Genomic DNA, 22,041 nt, shown 5'->3' on the forward strand with positions numbered 1-22,041 from the left:
CCGCTGAAAAACTTTTTGGTGTTCGGTCGAAGCAGGAATCGAACCCACGACCTTGTGTATGCAAGGCGGGCATGCTAGCCATTGCACCACGGTGGCTCCCTTTTGACATCTTAAAATGTTGTCAAAATAAAAAAATATAAAAAAAATAGTCATATGGACCAATGATTTAACCTTCTTGTTCAGTCATGAAATTTTCTTTCTGTGTATTTTAAAGCCATTCTTCTTAATTCATAAGTGTGACAATGCCAAGTCTTGTCGGTACGGTCATGGTATACAAAATGATTTTCCGATAACAAAGCGCATAGATAAAACCCTTAGAGAGCTGTCAAAATGCATAATGATTGACATACTGCTGAACACACAAAAAAATATGATTCAATCACGAAATTAATTGATCCATTTATACTTTAATTGAAATGTCTTCAATCACAAAAATGATAGTAACAATCACTTTCTTAATTGGACATACAAAAATATTTGATTAAAATTTAATAGCTTTGATTTGAAAATTTCATTTAAATTTTTGATTGAATCAATTAAAAATTTAACTGATATTGGTGGTAAAAATCAATTAATTTTTTAATTGATTCAATTAAAAATTGAAATGATGTTGATTGCAAAAATCAAATAATTATTTAATTGATTCAATAAAAAATTTAATTGATGTCGATCGGAAAACTCAATAAGATTTTTAATTGATTCAGTTAATTATTTAGTTAAACTTCAGTCTAATTTCAATTAACTTGTTAATTAAATGAGTTTTGAAATCGACATCCATTAAATTTGTAATTTAATTGTTAATTGGAACAATTAATTGTTTAATAAAATTTTAATTTTCTTAACTAACTTTGCGTTTTTAGTTAGATTAAAAAAATGATTGTATCAATTAATTTTTTAATAAAATACGTAATTATTTTCAATAAATTTTTTAATTGACTTTGTGTTTTTATTTAGAGTAAAAAAATGATTTATTAAATAATTTTTTTATTAAAAATTAAAAAAAAAAACAAAACAACTAACTTTGTTTAAAAACATAATTGTATCAATTAATATTTTAATTGAAAATTTCATTCATTGAACTAATTGACTTAATGTTTCGCATTGGATTAAAAAGTTAATCGTATCAATGAATTTTTTAATTGAAAAAATGTTCAGCTTCAATTAACTTGTTAATTTGAAATATTTTGGTGAAATATTTTTTTCTATGAAATATCAATAGTTTACTTTAAGCCAATTGTGCTCAACTCTGACTCCAGCATTTTTCATCATCAATAATCTATATGGGTGTTATATAAAATTAAATTAAAAATAAAAAAAATATATTGACCGATATCAAGAAAACATTTTATTTTGTGGTCCCAAACTAAACCTACGATCTCTATTTAAGTCAAATCGAATGAATGCGGAGGCTTATATACGCTCAAGAAATCGGGGTTTCTGGATTTCTATCAAATGGAAGTCATATTCCGCATATTTGTTAGGGTTCACAAATTCTGGTAGTTGCAAAACTGCTAGAACTTTGGCCAAAACCAGACTAAGATGCCCTCAAGAAGCCAAATCGCAGGATCGGTTCATATGAGTGCTATTTCACAAAATTGTTCGGTGTGACCTATCTTCGAGCGTGAAATAACTAAATAAATTAAATGAAGGTGGTGGGCGAATGTCCATTCTCTTTTTGCGTTTTATAAATAATGGTACTTACGTACAAACAAATGCCAGTTTAAAAATCCAAATTATAACTGATACTTATATGTAAAAACTGTTTCATAATTCCAAAAAATCTTTAAACCAAAGACGCTAAATCCTCAAAATAAGTCTTAGCCTATATTTGAAGCGTTTTTATCTTAAATCTAGATTCAATATTTCTGTTAATTTAAGGACAATCAAAAATGTGTTTATTTACTTTAAGGAAAATTGATCTTAGTTCAAAGACATGCGACTTTAATGGAGGGACGTAAATTTACAAAATTTGTGTCCTTAAATTAATGAAAAAAATTTTTTGAAGCAAAGATTATAAACTATATTTTAATTAAAATTTCATTATTTTAAAGAAATTTGTCCTTAATATTTTGTAAATTTCGCATCCTAAAGTTTAGGTTGTGTAATCTTTAATATCACGTAAATATTTTTTTTTAAATTTTGTAGTTGCAACGAAATACCGAAGAGTAGCAAATGTTTTATTCTACATGCGATCAGCAAACATTTTGTTTATGCCTTAAATTGAGAAATGATGGGATTTTTGAGCAAATTCAAGACATCTTCTGAATATATTGTTTTTCTTTTTTTGTATTACCGTAGTCCCTGGGGTAATCGAGTTTAAGACATAGCAGATCATTTTAGTATTTCAGCAAACAGAGAAGGTTGTGTAAACGTGCAGACCGATATACTTTTAGGCTTAATTAGACTATTCACACCATTGAGATTGCATTGCACCAGGATGAGAGTCAATTCTTTCCCCTTTTCAGCAGACTTTCTGCTGTTTTATCGGATTTTCCCCTATGTCTACTAACAATTTTTTGGGTGTATATTATTCATACGATTTGCACATATTTTTCGCAAACAAAATGTTTAAAGTGAGTCACAAGCATTGTCGTAAGCCATGACAATTACAAATACCATGCGCTTACTCTAATCATTCCGTGCGTCTATGTTATAAGTCTATTTATGTATGTCTCAAAAATCTTGGTAATTTTATAATGATCTCACTGCTTGTGATAAATTCATTGTGATTTCATATTTAGCTCGGTATGTGCCCTTTTTTACCGCACTCAATAATAATAAATTTCTAACTATACACTCATGGAAAATATCAGAAAAATTTGCATATTAATTTACAATGATGATGGTACAGAATCTTATTGCAAAACGATACAATCTATCTTTTTTTGTAAAAGAAAATCAAAGTTCAATTTATGTCGAACAACTTCAATTTATGTCTCAACTTGGCACCTAAACTCAAGTAAGCAGTGAACCCACCAGGAAGGGATTTTTTTTGTTAATTTGTAACTAAACTGTTATAAATGAACAAATGGTTAGCATGCCCGCCTTGCATACACAAGGTCGTGGGTTCGATTCCTGCTTCGACCGAACACCAAAAAGTTTTTCAGCGGTGGATTATCCCACCTCAGTAATGCTGGTGACTGGAATGTGGAACGCCGTTCGGACTCGGCTAAAAAAAGGAGGTCCCTTGTCATTGAGCTTAACATGGAATCGGGCAGCACTCAGTGATAAGAGGGAAGTTCACCACTGTGGTATCACAATGGACTGAATAGTCTAAGTGAGCCTGATACATCGGGCTGCCACCTAACCTAACCTAACTAAACTGTATTACAAACGCAGGTGTCACGCATATTTCACAAAAATAAGTAAATATTTTGGTACAAATTCAACAATTATTTATTTCAATTATTCTATTTATTGTTTTTTTTACTTGGGGCCTGTTCGAAACCGAAACTTTTTACTATGGTGAGAAAAACTGTAGTCATTTTCTTAACGAAAACACTATTTTTGATTTGTTTTGAGATAATCAAAATATGCCAAGCTCTGTGATACGACATTACGGGGTTGGCAAGTCACTGGGCTATTTTGAGGGTGACATGAATTTAGTAAAACTTTGTACATTTGTGTATATAAAGGGTGATACGGTCAAAATTTTGTCAAGGGAAAACACGTGTAAATCGGTGAAATCGTTTATTTAAAAAATCAAATTACATTTCTTTTTCAAGTTCAATTAGTATAAAATTCAGGAAAAATATTCAGTTAGGCTTTCGCTTTTCCAAATCCGAATTGCCGGGCCTCACGCTTGACACCTGCCATCAGATTTTGTACAGCCACCTTGTCCACCTTCTTCGCCGCAGAAAGCCAGTTTGCCTTGAACTGCTGCTCGTCCTTCGCAGTTTTTTGATCTTCTTTAGGTTCCGCTTGACAATAGACCAGTATTTCTCAATTGGGCAAAGCTCTGGCGTGTTGGGAGGGTTCTTGTCCTTGGGAACCACCTGCACGTTGTTGGCGGCGTACCACTCCATGGCGTAATGGCAAGATGCCAAATCCGGCCAAAACAGTACGGAACAACCGTGTTTCTTCAGGAAAGGCAGCAGACGTTTGTTCAAACACTCTTTCACGTAAATTTCTTGGTTGACAGCCCCGGAAGCTATGAAAATGATGCTTTTCAAGCCACAGGTACAGATGGCTTGCCAAACCAGATATTTCTTTGCGAACTTTGACAGTTTTATGTGCTTGAAAATATCTGCTACCTTTCCCCAGATTGCTTGCCAAACCAGATATTTCTTTGCGAACTTTGACAGTTTTATGTGCTTGAAAATATCTGCTACCTTTCCCCTTCCTTTTGCCGTATAAAATTCCTGTCCCGGAAGCTGCTTGTAGTCGGCTTTGACGTAGGTTTCGTCGTCCATTACCACGCAGTCAAACTTCGTCAGCATCGTCGTGTACAGCCTCCGAGATCGCGCTTTGGCCGTCGTATTTTGTTTATCATCGCGATTTGGAGTCACTACATTTTTGTAAGTCGATAGCCCGGCTCGTTTTTTGTCTCGATGCACGGTTGTAGACGATACACCCAGCTTATTTGCGGCATCTCGGAGAGAGAGGTTAGGGTTTCGCTTGAAACTACCGGCAACTCTCTTTGTTGTCTCAGCGGCTTCCGGTTTTCGATTTCCCGCCGATCCAGACTTCCTGGCTGTCGACAAACGTTCCCCAAACACTTTAATTACATTTGTAACGGTTGATTTGGCAACTTTTAGCGATTTTGCAAGCTTTGCGTGCGAGTAGCTCGGATTTTCGCGATGCGCGAGCAAAATTTTGATACGCTGCTCTTCTTGCTGGGACGACATTTTGACAACTGAAGAGTGAATTCCAAAATCAAAATAGGAGCAACATTCTACACACACACACACCTTCAAAATGAGGGGTGTTCAGGTTTTTAAAATGCAAAATTGAAAGAAATACGTCAAGTTTATATAGACCAAATTTTGACCGTCTCACCCTTTATATTTTTTTTAACGTACACATAAAATTATTACAGTCAAGGAAACTTTCTCAAAACATCATAATTCCGTGAACGAAAACAGATTTAAATTAGCAATTATTTTTATGGATTTGGTGACAGCCAAACACACAGCAGATAAAGTTCGCTCCATAAGAAAACTTTTTGGTCTATTCCCAGATATAACTGCTTTGTCTACTGATAATTGTTTTTGAGTGTATAACTCTTGATTTCATTCGATATTGACTTTGAAATATTGTTTATTATCTCTATATTGTATTTTTAGTACATATTACTTTGTTTAGTAAAAAAATATCATACATTAATAATTCTTGTACAATAATATACACAAACCTCTATCTTTTATTTACAGCTACTCTGGTATCGGCATTTAGCGGTCAATGAAAGCGCTTGACGACTACGTAATTATATTTATCACATTAGATTTAAGGGCTTTTAATACCACTTTAAGACATTTCAAAACGATGCTATGTATCAATATCTTTGAGTGATGTGCCTTATTTTAAAAAAGTATTTATAATGTATTGTAATTTTAAAAATACATACCTGTATTTAAGTTGTGTTAATAATTATTTAATATTACCTTATAACTAGAAATTTAGGAAAGATAGAATCTGAATTTTTTGATGATAATAAATGACAATGAATAATAAAATAAAGTACCCACAAAAACGTATGTTCTTCAACTCACAGATATTAAGAGATGACACTTGTCATTTCTTCTACACTTCTATTTATGCCATATTGCAAGTGTCAACTCCATACCCTGCCTAGTCATTGAGCTAAACAAGGAATCGAGCAGCACTCAGTGATAAGAGAATAGATCACCACCAGTGGTATCAAAATAGGCTGAATACCCTTAGGCAAATATTTGACCAAATTGGGGGTTAATCAGTTTTTGGAAATCTTCTATCGTGATATTATATATCCTATATGAACTAAAACTGTCTGTACAGAAAGCACATTTCTAAAACCAACCTAACCAAAATAATAAGATAGAAACATCATTTACGTTTGTTCCTGATTTCTGTGCATATCGATATGGAATATGAATGAAAGCATTGCAATTAGTCCACCAGCACTCACATTTGTCGGTAAAGTTCTACGGAGCTATATTTTATAAAAACTGGGCAACAAACATATAGTGGGGTAACAGGTTGGCTGATAAGTCCCCGGTCTAGCAAAGAAAAACACATTTTTTTGTCAAAATTCGTTTTTATTATTCAACATAGTTCCCTTCAAGAGCGATACAACGATTATAACGACCTTTCAATTTTTTGATACCATTTTGGTAGTACTACTTCGGTTTTGCCTCATAATAGGCCTCAGTTTCGGCGATCACCTCTTCATTGCAGCCAAATTTTTTCCTGCGAGCATCCTTTTGAGGTCTGAGAACAAGAAAAAGTCGCTGGGGGCCAGATCTGGAGAATACGGTGGGTGGGGAAGCAATTCGAAGACCAATTCATGAATTTTTGCCATCGTTCTCAATGACTTGTGGCACGGTGCGTTGTCTTGGTGGAACAACACTTTTTTCTTCTTCTTCATATGGGGCCGTTTTGCCGCGATTTCGACCTTCAAACGCTCCAATAACGCCATATAATAGTCACTGTTAATGGTTTTTCCCTTCTCAAGATAATCGATAAAAATTATTCCATGCGCATCCCAAAAAACAAAGGTCACTACTTTGCCAGCGGACTTTTGAGTCTTTCCACGCTTCGGAGACGATTCACCGGTCGCTGTACACTCAGCCGACTGTCGATTGGACTCAGGAGTGTAGTGATGGAGCCATGTTTCATCCATTGTCACATATCGACGGAAAAACTCGGGTGTATTACGAGTTAACAGCTGCAAACACCACTCAGAATCAACACGTTGTTTTTGGTCAAATGTGAGCTCGCGCGGCACCCATTTTGCACAGAGCTTCCGCATATCCAAATATTGATGAATGATATGACCAACACGTTCCTTTGATATCTTTAAGGCCTCTGCTATCTCGATCAACTTCATTTTACGGTCATTCAAAATCATTTTGTGGATTTTTTTTATGTTTTCGTCGGTAACCACCTCTTTGGGCGTCCACTGCCTTCACCGTCCTCCGTGCTCATTTCACCACGCTTGAATTTTGCATACCAATCCATTATTGTTGATTTCCCTGGGGCAGAGTCCGGAAACTCGTTATCAAGCCAAGTTTTTGCTTCCACCGTATTTTTTCCCTTCAGAAAACAGTATTTTATCAAAACACGAAATTCCTTTTTTCCATTTTTTTCACAATAACAAAAGTTGCTTCACAAAAGACGCTCTATCTCACAAACTAATTGACTTACAGACGTCAAATTTTGACACGAACCATTTGAAGGTTGGTACTATATAAAAATAATATACATTTAATACTAGCGACGCCATCTATGTGTCAGACCGGGGACTTATCAGCCAACCGGTTATATCTCTATAGCCCAATTCTGAATAACAACTCCCTGGGATTTTTCCCCTGTTCCCCTATTCTAAACAAAATCCCCCAGGAAAATTTTGCCTCTTTTCCTTTTTATCCTTTGGTCATTGCGCCTATTACTCAAAACATTTTTCAAGTTTTTCGCTCTTAACTCACCAATTCAATACAATTTAAATTTTGTTAAAATAAAACAGTTGAAGTTAAACAGCTGACTTCAAATACTCTAAATTATTTCTCCCTTGCTATTCCCTTTCCATACTGTTTAGAATAGGAAAATGAATTCCAATGGAAATCATACGCCAGGGAATATTCAGAATCGGGCTATAGCGTGCTCTATGTATCAGTACGAATTATTGTTTGTACGACCGAAATGTTTGTTTGCCACTGGCTTCAAAGCAGATCTCAAAATGTTTTACCAATAATAGGTAACACATACTTTGACAAAAGTTTCGATGAAAACGATTGGGGAATATAGCCACTCCCCAACCCAGCTGTTTATACTATCACGTCGTAAGTTCTGCAAGTGCACTCCGCCAAGTAATTGAAATAACTGAAGAAGGTTCCTAAAACTGTCGTCTACATTGAAGCGAGAGCGAAGTCAATGTGCATTTAAGAGTTATCACCTCGGCTTTTCCACTCTACCAAAACAACTATAAGGTAAGCCCGCACTGCAGCCTACGAATCGGGGCTGACACAGGGTATCCAACCTCCATTGACAAAAAAAAATACAACAAACTCACATAATACATAAAAAGTGCAACAACAATAACAAGTTGGTGTATAAAAGAATAACTTGTTTAACTCTAAAAGATTTTATACAAAACTTCGCACTTACTGGCAGATATATTTCTATGTCTAGAGGTAGGGCATATTTAATATGCCTTATTTATCCGTGTTTGGACTTCATCAAAACATCGATATTTTTGTACTTTTATTATAGTTTTTATTTTCGTAAAATATATACGAATATATTCAATTGAGCCTTAGCATTTGCATTTGCTAAATATTAGTAAAATATAGTTTTGTAAAAATTGTAATTATGTGTATACAATTGGGTGTGGTAAAATCTTAAAAAAATTGTTTTTAATTAGAAAAAGACAATAAAAGTAAAGAAGAAAACTTCTTTCCGAGATATAAAATGGACGGAGGGGTTTATAATAGAGACGTTATTTAAACAGTTCTCAAAGTGACACACATTGTGTTGGAAATTAAATCTTATATTAAGGCACTTAGAATATAGAGTTTACAGTTAGCATTTAAACTATACGTTGGCCAAACACAAACCTAAAAGATTGAAATATAAAGCCAAATTTGCAATCGTTTCCATTTGATCTGGAACAGCACATTTCATCTATGTAGCTAACTGCTAACTTCTATTTCAGTATTCGAAGATAAACGTGATATGGTGAACTTATAGTGAGAAATACATACTAAAAATTACGATTGGTATATAAGAAACTTTACTGCATTCGAATGACATTTCAGGCATAGCTGATTTCATGTTCATAGGCCCGCCCTTGCCAATCCTCTCTGTCAGGTAAAGCATGATGGCGTAGTCCACATAAACGTGGACCAAACCTTAGCATTATCATTATGACGCCAACAATGAAGAGGGCCAATGCAGCAACAGCTGGATAAAGAGTTATAAATACCATCGTTAGACTGTGATCGGTTTGGAGTAATATTAAAATGGCGTGTATTTGATGTCGTAGATTTAGATGTCACTCTCGCGTTTTGTTTGTAATTCAACGTATTCTTCACGTTGCCTTTGTTGATGCAATCCTCGACCTTCAGGACGTGGTGGTCTGCTTTGGTATTGTTGATGTTGATGTATGGGTACTTCTTCGCCGTGAGCTTCAATATCTTCGTTGAAAATACGTGGAGCAGGCTAATAAAAATATTGCAATATGAAAATATTTTTTTTTGTCAAAATTATCATTTAATGTACAACTAAACTTAGAGTAAATTGGACGAATAGTAATACTGGAAATAGAAAAGGAACCTTTTCATAAGATACTTTCCATACAACATGGGAATATATTTAGCTAATTATATAAATGTTTCTCAAAGGCGATAACTTTATATACGTCTTGTAAAACGTTTTAAAGGTGACTTAAAAGTTGATTAAACTTTCGTGTTAGTCAAAATCGTCATTTTTGCCAAAATCGATTAATCGTTTTTTGATGATGTCCTATACAGTTTATTTGACCTTCAACGCCAAAATAAAAAAATATATTTCTTATACAAACTTTCAAAAGAGTGCAATAGAATGGCAATCTATTTATTCCGACGTGGAGAGCACGTTAATACGAAATCTTTTATACGAATACTTTGAAAGGTCGAAATATTTGAATAGATCGACTTTTAGATATTATGTGATATTTGGTTCTATCCACTACCCACCAAAACTATTTGCGTCTGAGTGTATTTAAAATTTAATATTTGGTTGGAAAATCGCAAACGGCTTTTGTTTGCAAGCTTTAACGTCTCGCACAAGTGTTTCTATAGCTCATTATAAATCGCCATAGCTTTGCCAAATGCCATCGTCCGGCTCAAGAACATCTGCATCACTTCGAATCCTTCGGTAAGTCAATGCTTAAAATCCATGCCGTAGTTGCGATCAAATGCAAAAGATATGAAACCATCCCGTAAAAGCAACGTGTTTTAAAAAATGAATTCAAGGCAAAGCTTTACAAGTTTCAAAATGCAAACGATCGCGACTGGAAAGAGCAAAGGAGATGCTGCGCTTGCCCACCACAATTTTGGTATTGAGGTACTGTGACCACTTAACTGCCTTGAGAGTAATATTGTGTTATTAATGGAACAAGTTTTGGAGTCCACAAGCATGTTGGTCTTACCGGAAAAAAATCCCGAATAAGGTGCCGCGACCACTTAACTGGCTTCAGAGTTAAATGGTCTTATTATCTGACCAAGCTATGTAGTACACAAACATTTAGGTTGTAGACTATGGGTATACAACCAAGCTTTGGCACCTTCAACATAAAATACTTGTGAATTAACTATGGCTAAACACCTCATATTCATCACTTTAATATGAGGCTGTCCTATTCGCAACATGATAATCCAATTTTAACCACAGATTATGGTACATTCGTGGAGCATTCAACTCGTTTTTTGACTGACTCAGAGAAATAATCAAGACAATTATGATGAAATCCCCAAACTTCTTGTCATTTGTATCAATTAAATATTTTTACACATACAAGAATATGGTCATACTTTGTGTCAGCTAACCTACAATAGGGAGCCACCGTGGTGCAATGGTTAGCATGCCCGCCTTGCATACACAAGATCGTGGGTTCGATTCCTGCTTCGACCGAACACCAAAAAGTTTTTCAGCGGTAGATTATCCCACCTCAGTAATGCTGGTGACATTTCTGAGGGTTTCAAAGCTTCTCTAAGTGGTTTAACTGCAATGTGGAACGCCGTTCGAACTCGGCTATAAAAAGGAGGTCCCTTGTCATTGTGCTTAACATGGAATCGGGCAGCACTCAGTTATAAGAGAGAAGTTCACCAATGTGGTATCACAATGGACTGAATAGTCTAAGTGAGCCTGATACATCGGGCTGCCACCTAACCTAACCTAACCTACAATAACCCTACGGGAAATGGATAAACCCCAGGACCGGTACAAGACTAAGCAGAAACTATGAAGTACAAATTTTGTAAAAATTAAAAGTTGGGTATAGGTGGGAGGCCTTCGGCCGGGGTTTGAGACTTTCTCCTATGGACATAGTCCAAAGTCGGCTAACGCGAACTCAAAGTGGACAGGTGGGGTTTGAGACTTTCTCCTATGGACAGATTCCAAAGTGGGCTAACGCGAACTCAAAGTGAAAAGGTAGCCGGCTTTCGGCCGGGGTTTGAGACTTTCTTCTATGGACAGAGTCCAAAGTGGGCTAACACGAACCCAGGACCTCTCCGGGTCCATGTTATTCGAAATATTTTACTTTTAGGATGATTATTTGCGATGGATACTAAATCCAATATACGTGATAATGAAAACTTTAGGGACCCGTAACACCGAAAATAGGTCTTTCCGCCAAAAAGTGGTATATTACATTTTGTGCTTAGAATCGAAAAGTCTACACGCTGGCCAAAAATTGGCCAATCGGACCACTTGTAGATTTAAGCCATCATTAATGTGCATTTGTATCAATTTTACAATTTTTACACATTCAAGAATATCGTCATAATTTATGCCAGCTACACTACAGAAAATGGATCAACCCAAGGACCGGTGCAAGACTAGGCGCTAATGTGCAAGGACCAGTCCCAGTTCTGGTCAAAACGTATGGACGGGTCACTATAACATGGATTTGTAATTGACGGGGTTGAATTTTCACCTTAGGAAATGACTCCGACTCATTCCAAAACACACGTCCTGAGTCCGTTTATTGGGATCACCCTTAGACAGGTTTCCATGCCCCAATCTGGGACAATCACTTAAAAACCAGTTTCGTTTAGAGCATAGCATAACAGTCACCAGTGAAGAAACGGTTTTTAAATATAATGAACAAGAAGTCTGAAATATCATGGAGGTATAGAATTTAGAAATATATGTGAAAAAATGCTATGACCTGGAACATCGGTACCAGTCCAGTGATAGGTGTGTCAATGGTAAAATTGCAGTATTGTTCTATTATTTTTTTAGGGTATCTTCAGAAAACATTTCGTTTCTTGTTTCGTTTGGTATATCCGTAAAAATTACTATCGACGATATTACTTTTTTGTGCTATTCTTATTATCTATAGGATGTATATTTTTATTCACATATAGGTGGCGGTGGGGATGTATATCTATATACCGATTTATCTTCACATATGGTAAAATTATTGGATTACATACAAAATTTTTGTATTGACCTTCTTATTGGTATTATCTTTAGATCTTATTGGTATTATCTTATAGGATCACATACCTGCAACTTTTGGAAATATGAGACGTCTTTTAATTCTGTCAAATCCAATGGTGGTTGTTTATGGGGTGTTGCTGTCCAAATCGATACTAGCCAACGATTACCCGTATGCCTGTCTTGCCAATATCGTCTATGCTTGGAGCAACAACCAAGTATGATATTCAATAGAATAACTGATCCAAGAAATAATGTCACAATAGTTATGGTAACATAGAATGGTGAGAAATTTCCATAAATATGACCAGTAAAATATGGATTGTTTTTGTAGGCTTCTCGTTCGTCGAGAGTTGACATAGTCTGTTACAGCAACAAACACTCTGTATGCCGCAAGATGCGATAGAGGAAAGAGTTTTTCTAGACGTTGGAAGAATAACTTTCTTGCAGACAAGAGCCAACAGCAAGAAACCAAATCTCAATGATATTGTAAACTCATGTGCTGTTGGGCATAAACGTAAACGTTGATATGTGAATGTGTTGGTGCATTTGAAGTTTGGATGAGAGAATTTTTGAATGAATATTCCTGATAGTCGTCAATCAAGGAATTTTTGATTTCCCAAGACGCAAAATCTTCTGAAATTAAATTAAATTAAGAAATATAGTTTTAATTTTTGATGTAAAGCAGGTGTTTGGATTGGAACACTAACAACCCACCACCAAAAATTCAAGTGTGTGTCACATTTTCAATTAAAGCCATGAGAACTCTTGAGACACTCCCCAATTTAAGCTAGGTTTGGGTGTGGCGGTATAACTTAACACGTTCACTAGTATTTTAAACATTTTCTATATAAATTTATTAATTTTCTTAGATTCTTACCATTTATTTGTAATTTTTTTTATAAATGCAATCAATTTCACAGGAAATTTCCACTTTAAATTCAATTAATTTAGAAATATACAAAGTTATTCCGAAAACAAACCATGAAATGAATGAATACTAAACGAGGGTGTGTGTGTGTGTTTACGTTTCTCAATTGGAATAATCGATTACAAACAAGGCTTTGTCATCGATTAGAGTACAGTTGGGTCTTAAGACTCGATTACATTAATTAATCGATTTTCTGGTCAAATTATTTACAATAGGCATGTTTTATACAACAGATCGAAAATTTCCGCTATTTTTCTAAAGGGCACCTTATAGGGTCGGATAAACCCTGCGACACAACACGTTGCGGCGACAAATCCGGCATTATAAGGCCATATTCGCGAGTTGCGGGGACGTGTTGGCATAAAATCAAAACAACTTTGATTTTTTCCGGTTGGGAGGCACAAATCTTCACGTGTAAGGGGATGTTCGCCAAACATTAGCAAAAACAAATTTATTTTCATAATTAAAACAAGCATTTCTGGAATGAAATTAATGAGGGATCGCTAATTCGGCTTGGAATTTTTATCGTTTCTTCCATTTTTACTATAAAATGGCTTTACACCTAACTTTTCGCCCATCTTCATTATTTGTGTTTATGCTTCTTCTTATTTCTTCATGTTGTTATCATAATTGTTCGTGCAGTGTGAGGGTAAAACTTGAACGAACACAAAACAAATAGGCGAACCTCTGTCGTAGTGTTTATCCGACCGTCTAAGGTCCGCTTAAAGGCCTTACCGTTCCCAATAAGGAAATTTTGCGCTACCTATAAGAAATATATAAAACATTGGCTAACGAAAATTCCGTGAAGGGCCGCTACTGATTGTTCTCATTTTGCTTCCATAACAAATACATACATTTTTAAAAATTTTCCCATGAGCAATACATGATAAAGGCGGGTATGTACACCCAGAGAAATGGTTGGTTGCAATTCGATCATTACAATGAGGAAATGATGTCAGTAACTTATTTTTTGTTACAAGAACAATGTTATGATTATTTTCCCCATTATACATCCAACACGACCATAAAAAAGTTCACAGGATCAAAACGAAATTCCCATAACAATTCAATTGGTTACAATAACCAACACCGATAAATTTGGTTTTATGCTGCATAAAATTGTTAAGCTAACCACCAGCATAGTGAGACCTACATCATGGGAATCAACAAATGGTTGTTACAACCAAAAGTTAAGTATACTAATAGAATCTTAGTTCAATTATAGGACGGGCGTAAGGTAGTTGTTGCAACAAATAAATATTTATATCAACATCGACATGGTAAATGATATGACGCTACAAAATTTGCAAAACGGGGAACAGCATTTACTTGATAATTGTCCGCAATACATTGCATAAAGTTTATCCCATAGAAAAGAAGTTGCCTTCAGGTAAGTATCGCACCGATTTATAAAAAAGGAATATTACAAAAGTTTCCATAAAAATTGTAGGCTTCATACACGAACAAACACAAATACTTTCTACGGCAAGCGAGCTTTTTTATTGTATTAAGCATACAGGACAGGTCTAAGTCGATGTGTATTTATATCTAGAGGATTAAGGAAGACATTTCTGGCAAGTATATATTGAATTAGGTTCTGTAGTTTGACCACATAATTGCAACCTAATAACCATCTGTTATTAGGTTGCAATTATGTGGTAATACAAATATTACCTATCATATATTGTAAATTGTAATGTAAATTGATCTCACGTATATGTAGATCAAAAGCCTTTGTTGTTAGCACCTTTTGTATTTATTTTCGTAGTTTATTATGATTGTAAATCTTGTAATAAATTAATAAAATCTCAATATAATCTGCCCTTTCATTTAATATTGGAATTTGGTTAGGATAATAATAGAGAAAATCGAGGGGGGTTGCACCAACAAACAAAACAATTAATATGAGATTGCGACAACCAATGCAAAGTTGATCCAACATACTACTATGCAGTTACAATTGCCAAATGTTAGTTGTGCTGACAGATATCATTGATAGTTGATGGAACCACCTGCTTTCGGTTGGCAAATAATTCGGTTGAGGCAACGAATTTGTTTTCTGGGTGTACCTTTTGCGAACACTTCTATTGCATGCCTATAACAAAAATTTAAATTTTAACGATTGAAGCAAGTATGTGAGGTAGAATGTGTGCTAAGTGGGGTTCAATAAAAAAGAAAAAAGACTTGTTTAGAACCATGGATGGACCCTGCCAGCATTTCAATGTTCCTTTTCATCCTCATCGCTACCACAGACTCGTAAGTGACACTGCAACAATCGCCAACTGTGATAGTATTTTGCCATCACTATTCGCATGAAAGTATTTTGCCATCACTATTGTTACAAGAGCCATTTTATATTTTGTGAAACACCAAGCGCAACTGGCTTATTATAATTTATTTCAATGAAAACGAAAATAAAGTGCTGAAAACATAGTTATTACGGTTAAAATTGTGAAAAGTAAATTGGTGATAGACGCTACAACATTTAACTTACAACTTGTAACTCAACATCAATCTCTTAGTAATGCATAAAAATGTGTTAAATGTGATGTGATAGTCGTATAAATGTTATATTTATGAGAATTTATAAATGTTTCATAAAATTAATAAACATCTAAACAATCGTGTTTTACTTGACCACAATGATTCTTTTACAACAATCTTAAAATGCACTTTCTCTGATTGTTTGAAGGGGCTCTTATTGGCGTCCTTCTAAATGTATCCAGAAGGACACCTAATAATTGCACTCATGCGATACGTGGTACAACTTCTCAATAGTAACGGCGCTTTTCCGAGGAGTTTTGGATATCGTATACGACTGTTTTCAACGTAGTGGGAATTCTCAGAAGCGCCCCCAAATTCAAAAAATGTTGGCAGGGGATGGGCTTTTTGCGTTATAGCTGCAAAACCGACTTACGGCCGGTTTCGCATTCTCAGTTCTGCGTGCCCATAGATTATAGAATATAGATTGATGAGCCATTTCTCTCCGCGAAAACTGTGTCAGTTCCAAACATTTATTTTCTGACATTTCGTTTTGATTTTTTAAAGATTTTTTTAAGAGTCTTGTTCTTGCTCTTGTGCTGTTCGTAAAGAGAAATACTGCTCAAAATTAAATTTCGTATTTTCGCAGTTTTGGTCACAATTTTTTGTTCAAATATGAACTTTCAATATATTAGTTTATTTATAAATCCACTGGTGCATCATAAACGTTTTAATTTTGTGTAAAATTGGCAAACTACAAAAAGGAAAACCAAAGAGAATGTAAGCGTGTTCTTATTTTCTTCGTTTATTCTTAATCTTCGGAACTGTCAAACATCGTTGAACCATCTATATAATATAGGGTCTATGCATGTGCCACCCATGCATTGGTATTAGGGCTGTCACCCGGGATTTTTTATTTTGAATCGGGATTCCGCAAAAATAATTCCAATTTGTTAACATTGTGGCTTTTTTATTGTTCATTAATAAATTGAAGTCTTCATTCAGTGTAAACGGCTCTTAGATTTCATACTCGACAAATTGAGTTAATAAATATTTATGGTACACCTTGAGTAGGAATTTATTATACATGAGCAGGATTGCAATTTTTTTTTTTTCAATTCAATTCAAATTTTTATTTAATCAATTAAGCCCTCTTGGACCATACATTGATAGCTTTGAAAAAACGTACAGCAAACTAAAGAATTTACTAATGGCGATTTCGATTGGGAAAAAAGGTGCAACATTCCCGAAATTGATTGCCAAATATAAAGGACACTGTCATAGATTTTTGATCCTGTATCCCTCACAATATTATGAATTAACAATAACTTTGGAATGACACTATTATTTGAGCGAAAATACAATAAGGGAAAAAGTAGTGTAACACCAGGGCAACATATTTTTTGCGAAACGAAAACGCCCTAATGCAAAGGAAAAAAATCACAATAATACCCCAGTAAAAAAAGAGCTTCCAAAAAAGTAGATTGGATTCCCAATCTGTGATCCGGAAGTAGTGCAAACTTGGATCATCTCCAATGAATTTTATATGGGCTTGTCATAGGACGGAAGTACTCCCTTCTTGGATCCTTTGTATTGCTTTAGAAGTTGTGCCGTGGAAGTTAATTTGAATGAAGAAATTTAAAAAGCGAAAAAAAATGTTTAACCAATTCCTTTTTTTCAACCATATTTTTTATTACACTATTATTTTCCTATTATTTAATTTTTTTACAATTTGAAAAACTTTTTCGGGTTTGATGGCACCATAACAGAACGCCTTAGCACATTCAGCCACAAACGCCATTGAACATAAAGCGTCGAAAGGTTAATTCAAATGTTTGTGATATGATCGTAATACGACACCAAGGAATAATCAAAGATAATAAAAGAGGAAGATGGGAGATTGGCTTGCGTCATACCAAATGTTGCATTTACCAGATTAGTTTAATACATGTTTGTAACCTTTTAGTTGTTTTTAGTTTTTATTTTTTAAATGAAAAATTTAATTTTCTTAATGAAACAATGATAAATTTTAGGCAACAACAAAACAAATTACATTTTCCCCTTCATGGAAATTTATTTCGTGCTCTTAATTTCTTTTTATGTGCATTTTAATGCTATGTCAATACTTGTCGTATACGCGTATTAAACTAATGTGGTAAATGGTTTGATGTGCTCAGTAGCCAATCTCCCATCTTCCTCTTTTATTATCTTTGGGAATAATATTCTAATTGCTTCTCGAGATGTTATTTATTAGTATGAACGAAAAAATAAGAAACGCAGGTTCAAATCTCATCAGCGGCAATTTTTTTATCAAATATTTTTCTAAAAAAATATTTTTTTTTTATGTTATGCAACGTTTTTGTTTTTTATTTTCGGCATATATTTTCGTATAAATATATTTTTTTCTATTAAAAATCAACAAAAAATTTTTTAAAATTCTCGTAATTTGCAAAACCTTCTCAAAAGAACATCCATGGAAGCGAAAAAGTCAAACAGCATAGGTTCAAATCCCAGCGGGGATGACATTTATTTTTTGTTTATTATTATTTTTTTACTTTTTTATTAATTTTCTATATTTTTTTAAAATTAATTTTCTATTTTTTTTTGCAAAATTTAATTGTTAAAAATGTACACTTAAAATAGGCTTTCTAATACTTGTCCACAAGGACTGCAGCGGAAGTAGAAAAAAAGCATTGGAGGATCCCATGATGCGCTTTAGAAGAAATGTTTGTGGACTTGTCCAAAAGGACTGCATCGGAAGTTGAAAAAAATCGATGGGGGATCCCATGATGCGCTTTAGAAGAAATGTTTGTGGACTTGTCCAAAAGGACTGCATCGGAAGTTGAAAAAAATCGATGGGGGATCCCATGATGCGCTTTAGAAGAAATGTTTGTGGACTTGTCCAAAAGGACTGCATCGGAAGTTGAAAAAAATCGATGGGGGATTCTGGGATGGGCTTTAACAACTTCCAATTTTTTTGCTGGGACTTAAAACTAATGTGAATACAATATTCCCAATAGCTGATAAACTACACGCACATTTCTTTCCATAAACACAAAAAAACGCAATACCGCATATGGAGGTATTATCAGTAATGATGCAAAAGCAAAGTTAATTGTTATTATTAAAATACTGAATTATTTTACTTTTAAAAGCGCTTAGACTTACCGAGAAAGGTATGAGAAAGTCTCTATTAGAATTTGAGTATTGCGAGTAGAGTTTATAAAATTAAAACATTGGAGGTAAGCGGGTTCGCCGTGTTTTATAATGCTATATCCAACACAACTGTAAAAAAGTTCACAAAATCAAATAGGAATTCCCATAACTATTCAATTGGTTACAATAACCAATGCCGATCAATTTAGTTTTTTGTTTCATAAAATTGTTGAGCTAACCACCAGCATAGTGAGACATACAGCATGGGAATCAACAAATGGTTAGCCGCCCTCGTTGCAGTCGGGTCTACGGCCCGGGGCGGACACAGGGTTTTCAACCCTGTCCAAGGACTGCAAACCCCCATTTGGAGTATGCTTATTTCCCGAAAAACTCGAAAATACCAACTCCAAAGGGCTACAACAACAACAAATGGTTAGTATATTGTACCGGAGTTTAAACGGATTTCAAATTGTAGATTAGATTATTTTTTTTTTTGTTTTTTTGAGAATTTACGACATTTTATTTTATTTATTTATTTTTATTTTCATCGTGTAATTTGAAGCCACTTAGCGGCCAATTTATATAAACTACAACGGACAACTAACTACGAATAAAGTACAAATCAAGTTATGACAATGTGAGAACATATGCGTGTTTATAATAAATATAAATATGTATAAAAAAGTATAAAAATAAATAAATTAATAAATATAAATATGTATAAAATCGTATAAAAATAAATTAATTAATAATATGAAATATGACAAAACATTTTAGGTTCCCAATATAATTAAAAGAAGACAAAATAAGAAAAGATTATTTACTAAATCAACCACAACAAAGCAACACTACTAACACGAGGTTGGATAACCTTCATGTAGGTGATCCAAGATGATCGAGTAATTTTTTTTCGATAAGTCGAATCAGAAATCGAGAAATCCTTTAAGTTAGTAGGGAGACAATTATATGATCTGGCGATTCTAGACTGAAATGACTTGTCCATATAACCTCTGGCAAGCGGCATAACAATCTGATTTCGCCGCGAGCGGCCAAAAGAAAATAGGTCCACGAGAAATCGAGGTGACTGAGCACTGAAAATCTTGTGGAAAAGAACCTGAAGTCAATAAAACTAGAAAATGGGCACCCAAGGAACTCCTGGACATGAGGAGAAATATGGTCATATCGACGAAGTGAATATAGATAACGGACTATTCTATGAATTGCTAGTTTAACCTCCCTTATGTTACCAGCATTTGTGCCACAAAAAATCTCAATACAGTATAGAATATTGGGCATTGTCAAAGCATGTACAAGTCTCTCCTTTAATGAAAAAGGCAGCATCAAATCAGAGTTGCGTAGAGTCAAATTCGTATGACTAACAACATTGTCTATATGTAAAGGGTGATTTGTTAAGAGCTTGATAACTTTTTTTTAAAAAAAAACGCATAAAATTTGCAAAATCTCATCGGTTCTTTATTTGAAACGTTAGATTGGTCCATGACATTTACTTTTTGAAGATAATTTCATTTAAATGTTGACCGCGGCTGCGTCTTAGGTGGTCCAGTCGGAAAGTCCAATTTTGGGCAACTTTTTCGAGCATTTCGGCCGGAATAGCCCGAATTTCTTCGGAAATGTTGTCTTCCAAAGCTGGAATAGTTGCTGGCTTATTTCTGTAGACTTTAGACTTGACGTAGCCCCACAAAAAATAGTCTAAAGGCGTCAAATCGCATGATCTTGGTGGCCAACTTACCGGTCCATTTCTTGAGATGAATTGTTCTCCGAAGTTTTCCCTCAAAATGGCCATAGAATCGCGAGCTGTGTGGCATGTAGCGCCATCTTGTTGAAACCACATGTCAACCAAGTTCAGTTCTTCCATTTTTGACAACAAAAAGTTTGTTAGCATCGAACGATAGCGATCGCCATTCACCGTAACGTTGCGTCCAACAGCATCTTTGAAAAAATACGGTCCAATGATTCCACCAGCGTACAAACCACACCAAACAGTGCATTTTTCGGGATGCATGGGCAGTTCTTGAACGGCTTCTGGTTGCTCTTCACTCCACGTAGCCATTCAACCAGAAATGAGCCTCATCGCTGAACAAAATTTGTCGATAAAAAAGCGGATTTTCTGCCACTGATTTTGGTAATAAAATTCAATGATTTGTAAGCGTTGCTCGTTAGTAAGTCTATTCATGATGAAATGTCAAAGCATACTGAGCATCTTTCTCTTTGACACCATGTCTGAAATCCCACGTGATCTGTCAAATACTAATGCATGAAAATCCTAACCTCAAAAGAATCACCCTTTATATCAAATGAAAGTCTATTGTCAATGGTAACCCCCAAACATTCCAAATGGTGTACAACCTCAATATTACACCCATTGTAAGAGAGAGTTAGTCCAATATCAGGATGAGATGAAAAAATTAATGCCTTTGTCTTAGAACCATTGACGGAAAGATTATTGAGACACATCCAACTGTATAAATTACTAGTTACAAAATCAATCTTAGCTTGTAAGACATCTATATTCTTAACATCCCCCCGAAAAAGCAACTGAACATCGTCTGCCTACTAAAAAGTGGAACAAAACATATCAAGGCTTGTAAATAAATCATTAACAAAAAGTATGAAAAGCATTGGCCCAAGAATTGAGCCCTGAGGGACTCCACTCCTCACCGACAACATATTTGATCTTTTCCCATTGATCTGGACATATTGCTTCCTACCTGTAAGGTATGAAGCAAGAAGTTTGCAGGCACTAAAGCCGAAGCCGAAATATTGGTGAAGCTTTTTTACCAATTTATTTTCTTCATTATTTGATTTTAGTTATAAGCTTAGCCTGTAAGAATTATAATGCAAATCCAAAGACTGAAATAAATAAATGAATAAATAAATCTTATGGGCATCGAAATTTCGGTAGAGGTGCATACTGCTTCCTATAGACAACACACGGTAAACTCTTACCATTACATTACAAAACTTCGTGCCGACGTATGAAGCCCCATATGCACCTCTAGCGAAAATTTAGTTTGATGGCATCGATGGCAATATGTCATAACTAGTTCATATGATTTGGTGTTATTCCTTTTGAATGTTTGAGCAAAAGGTATCACATTCTCAATCCGATTCTG

At 34.8% G+C, this 22,041-nt stretch overlaps 3 protein-coding genes and 1 long non-coding RNA gene across 6 annotated transcripts in view; 2 read left to right on the forward strand and 2 right to left on the reverse strand.

The window, feature by feature from the left end:
* LOC142236117 (vesicle-associated membrane protein 1-like) overlaps positions 1–5,692 on the forward strand; it is a 29,269-nt gene extending 23,577 nt beyond the window's left edge. For both annotated transcript variants that reach the window (XM_075307376.1, XM_075307375.1), the window contains exon 3: positions 5,373–5,692. In XM_075307376.1, the coding sequence (XP_075163491.1) occupies positions 5,373–5,404 (32 nt within the window). In that variant the 3' untranslated portion in view covers positions 5,405–5,692. The remainder of the gene's footprint in view (positions 1–5,372) is intronic.
* Positions 5,693–8,389: 2,697 nt separating this feature from the next.
* wrm2 (wurmchen 2 transmembrane micropeptide) lies at positions 8,390–9,124 on the reverse strand. Its single transcript, XM_075305424.1, has one exon. It carries the CDS (start codon positions 9,122–9,124, stop codon positions 8,951–8,953), a length of 174 nt encoding a protein of 57 aa, XP_075161539.1. The 3' UTR covers positions 8,390–8,950.
* wrm1 (wurmchen 1 transmembrane protein) lies at positions 8,390–13,362 on the reverse strand. 2 transcript variants are annotated; one of them, XM_075305422.1, is made up of 3 exons: positions 13,220–13,362; positions 12,409–12,975; positions 8,390–9,357 (listed from the first exon to the last, which is right to left on the reverse strand). In XM_075305422.1, the coding sequence occupies exons 2-3, from the start codon at positions 12,697–12,699 to the stop codon at positions 9,184–9,186; spliced, it is 465 nt and encodes a 154-aa protein (XP_075161537.1). In that variant the 5' UTR covers positions 12,700–12,975; positions 13,220–13,362; the 3' UTR covers positions 8,390–9,183. The 2 variants fall into 2 exon arrangements, with proteins under 2 accessions (XP_075161537.1, XP_075161538.1); XM_075305423.1 differs by having other exon boundaries at positions 12,409–12,972; positions 13,220–13,360.
* Positions 13,363–18,904: 5,542 nt separating this feature from the next.
* On the forward strand, positions 18,905–20,210 carry LOC142233446 (uncharacterized). The gene is made up of 2 exons (XR_012721406.1): positions 18,905–19,339; positions 19,470–20,210. It is a non-coding gene; the product is annotated as an uncharacterized LOC142233446 (long non-coding RNA).
* The last annotated feature ends 1,831 nt before the right edge of the window (positions 20,211–22,041 follow it).

This window comes from Haematobia irritans, chromosome 4, assembly GCF_050003625.1.
Source record: "Haematobia irritans isolate KBUSLIRL chromosome 4, ASM5000362v1, whole genome shotgun sequence".
NCBI classification, from domain to species: Eukaryota; Metazoa; Arthropoda; class Insecta; order Diptera; family Muscidae; genus Haematobia; species Haematobia irritans.

Excerpts from the sequence above, each read along its gene's own strand:
- wrm2 (XM_075305424.1), bottom strand. The coding sequence starts at position 9,124 with ATGGTATTTATAACTCTTTATCCAGCTGTTGCTGCATTGGCCCTCTTC.
- wrm1 (XM_075305422.1), bottom strand. The coding sequence starts at position 12,699 with ATGTCAACTCTCGACGAACGAGAAGCCTACAAAAACAATCCATATTTT. Across the intron at positions 9,358-12,408 it reads CATATTTCCAAAAGTTGCAG|CCTGCTCCACGTATTTTCAA; the intron begins GTATGTGATCCT and ends TATTTTTATTAG.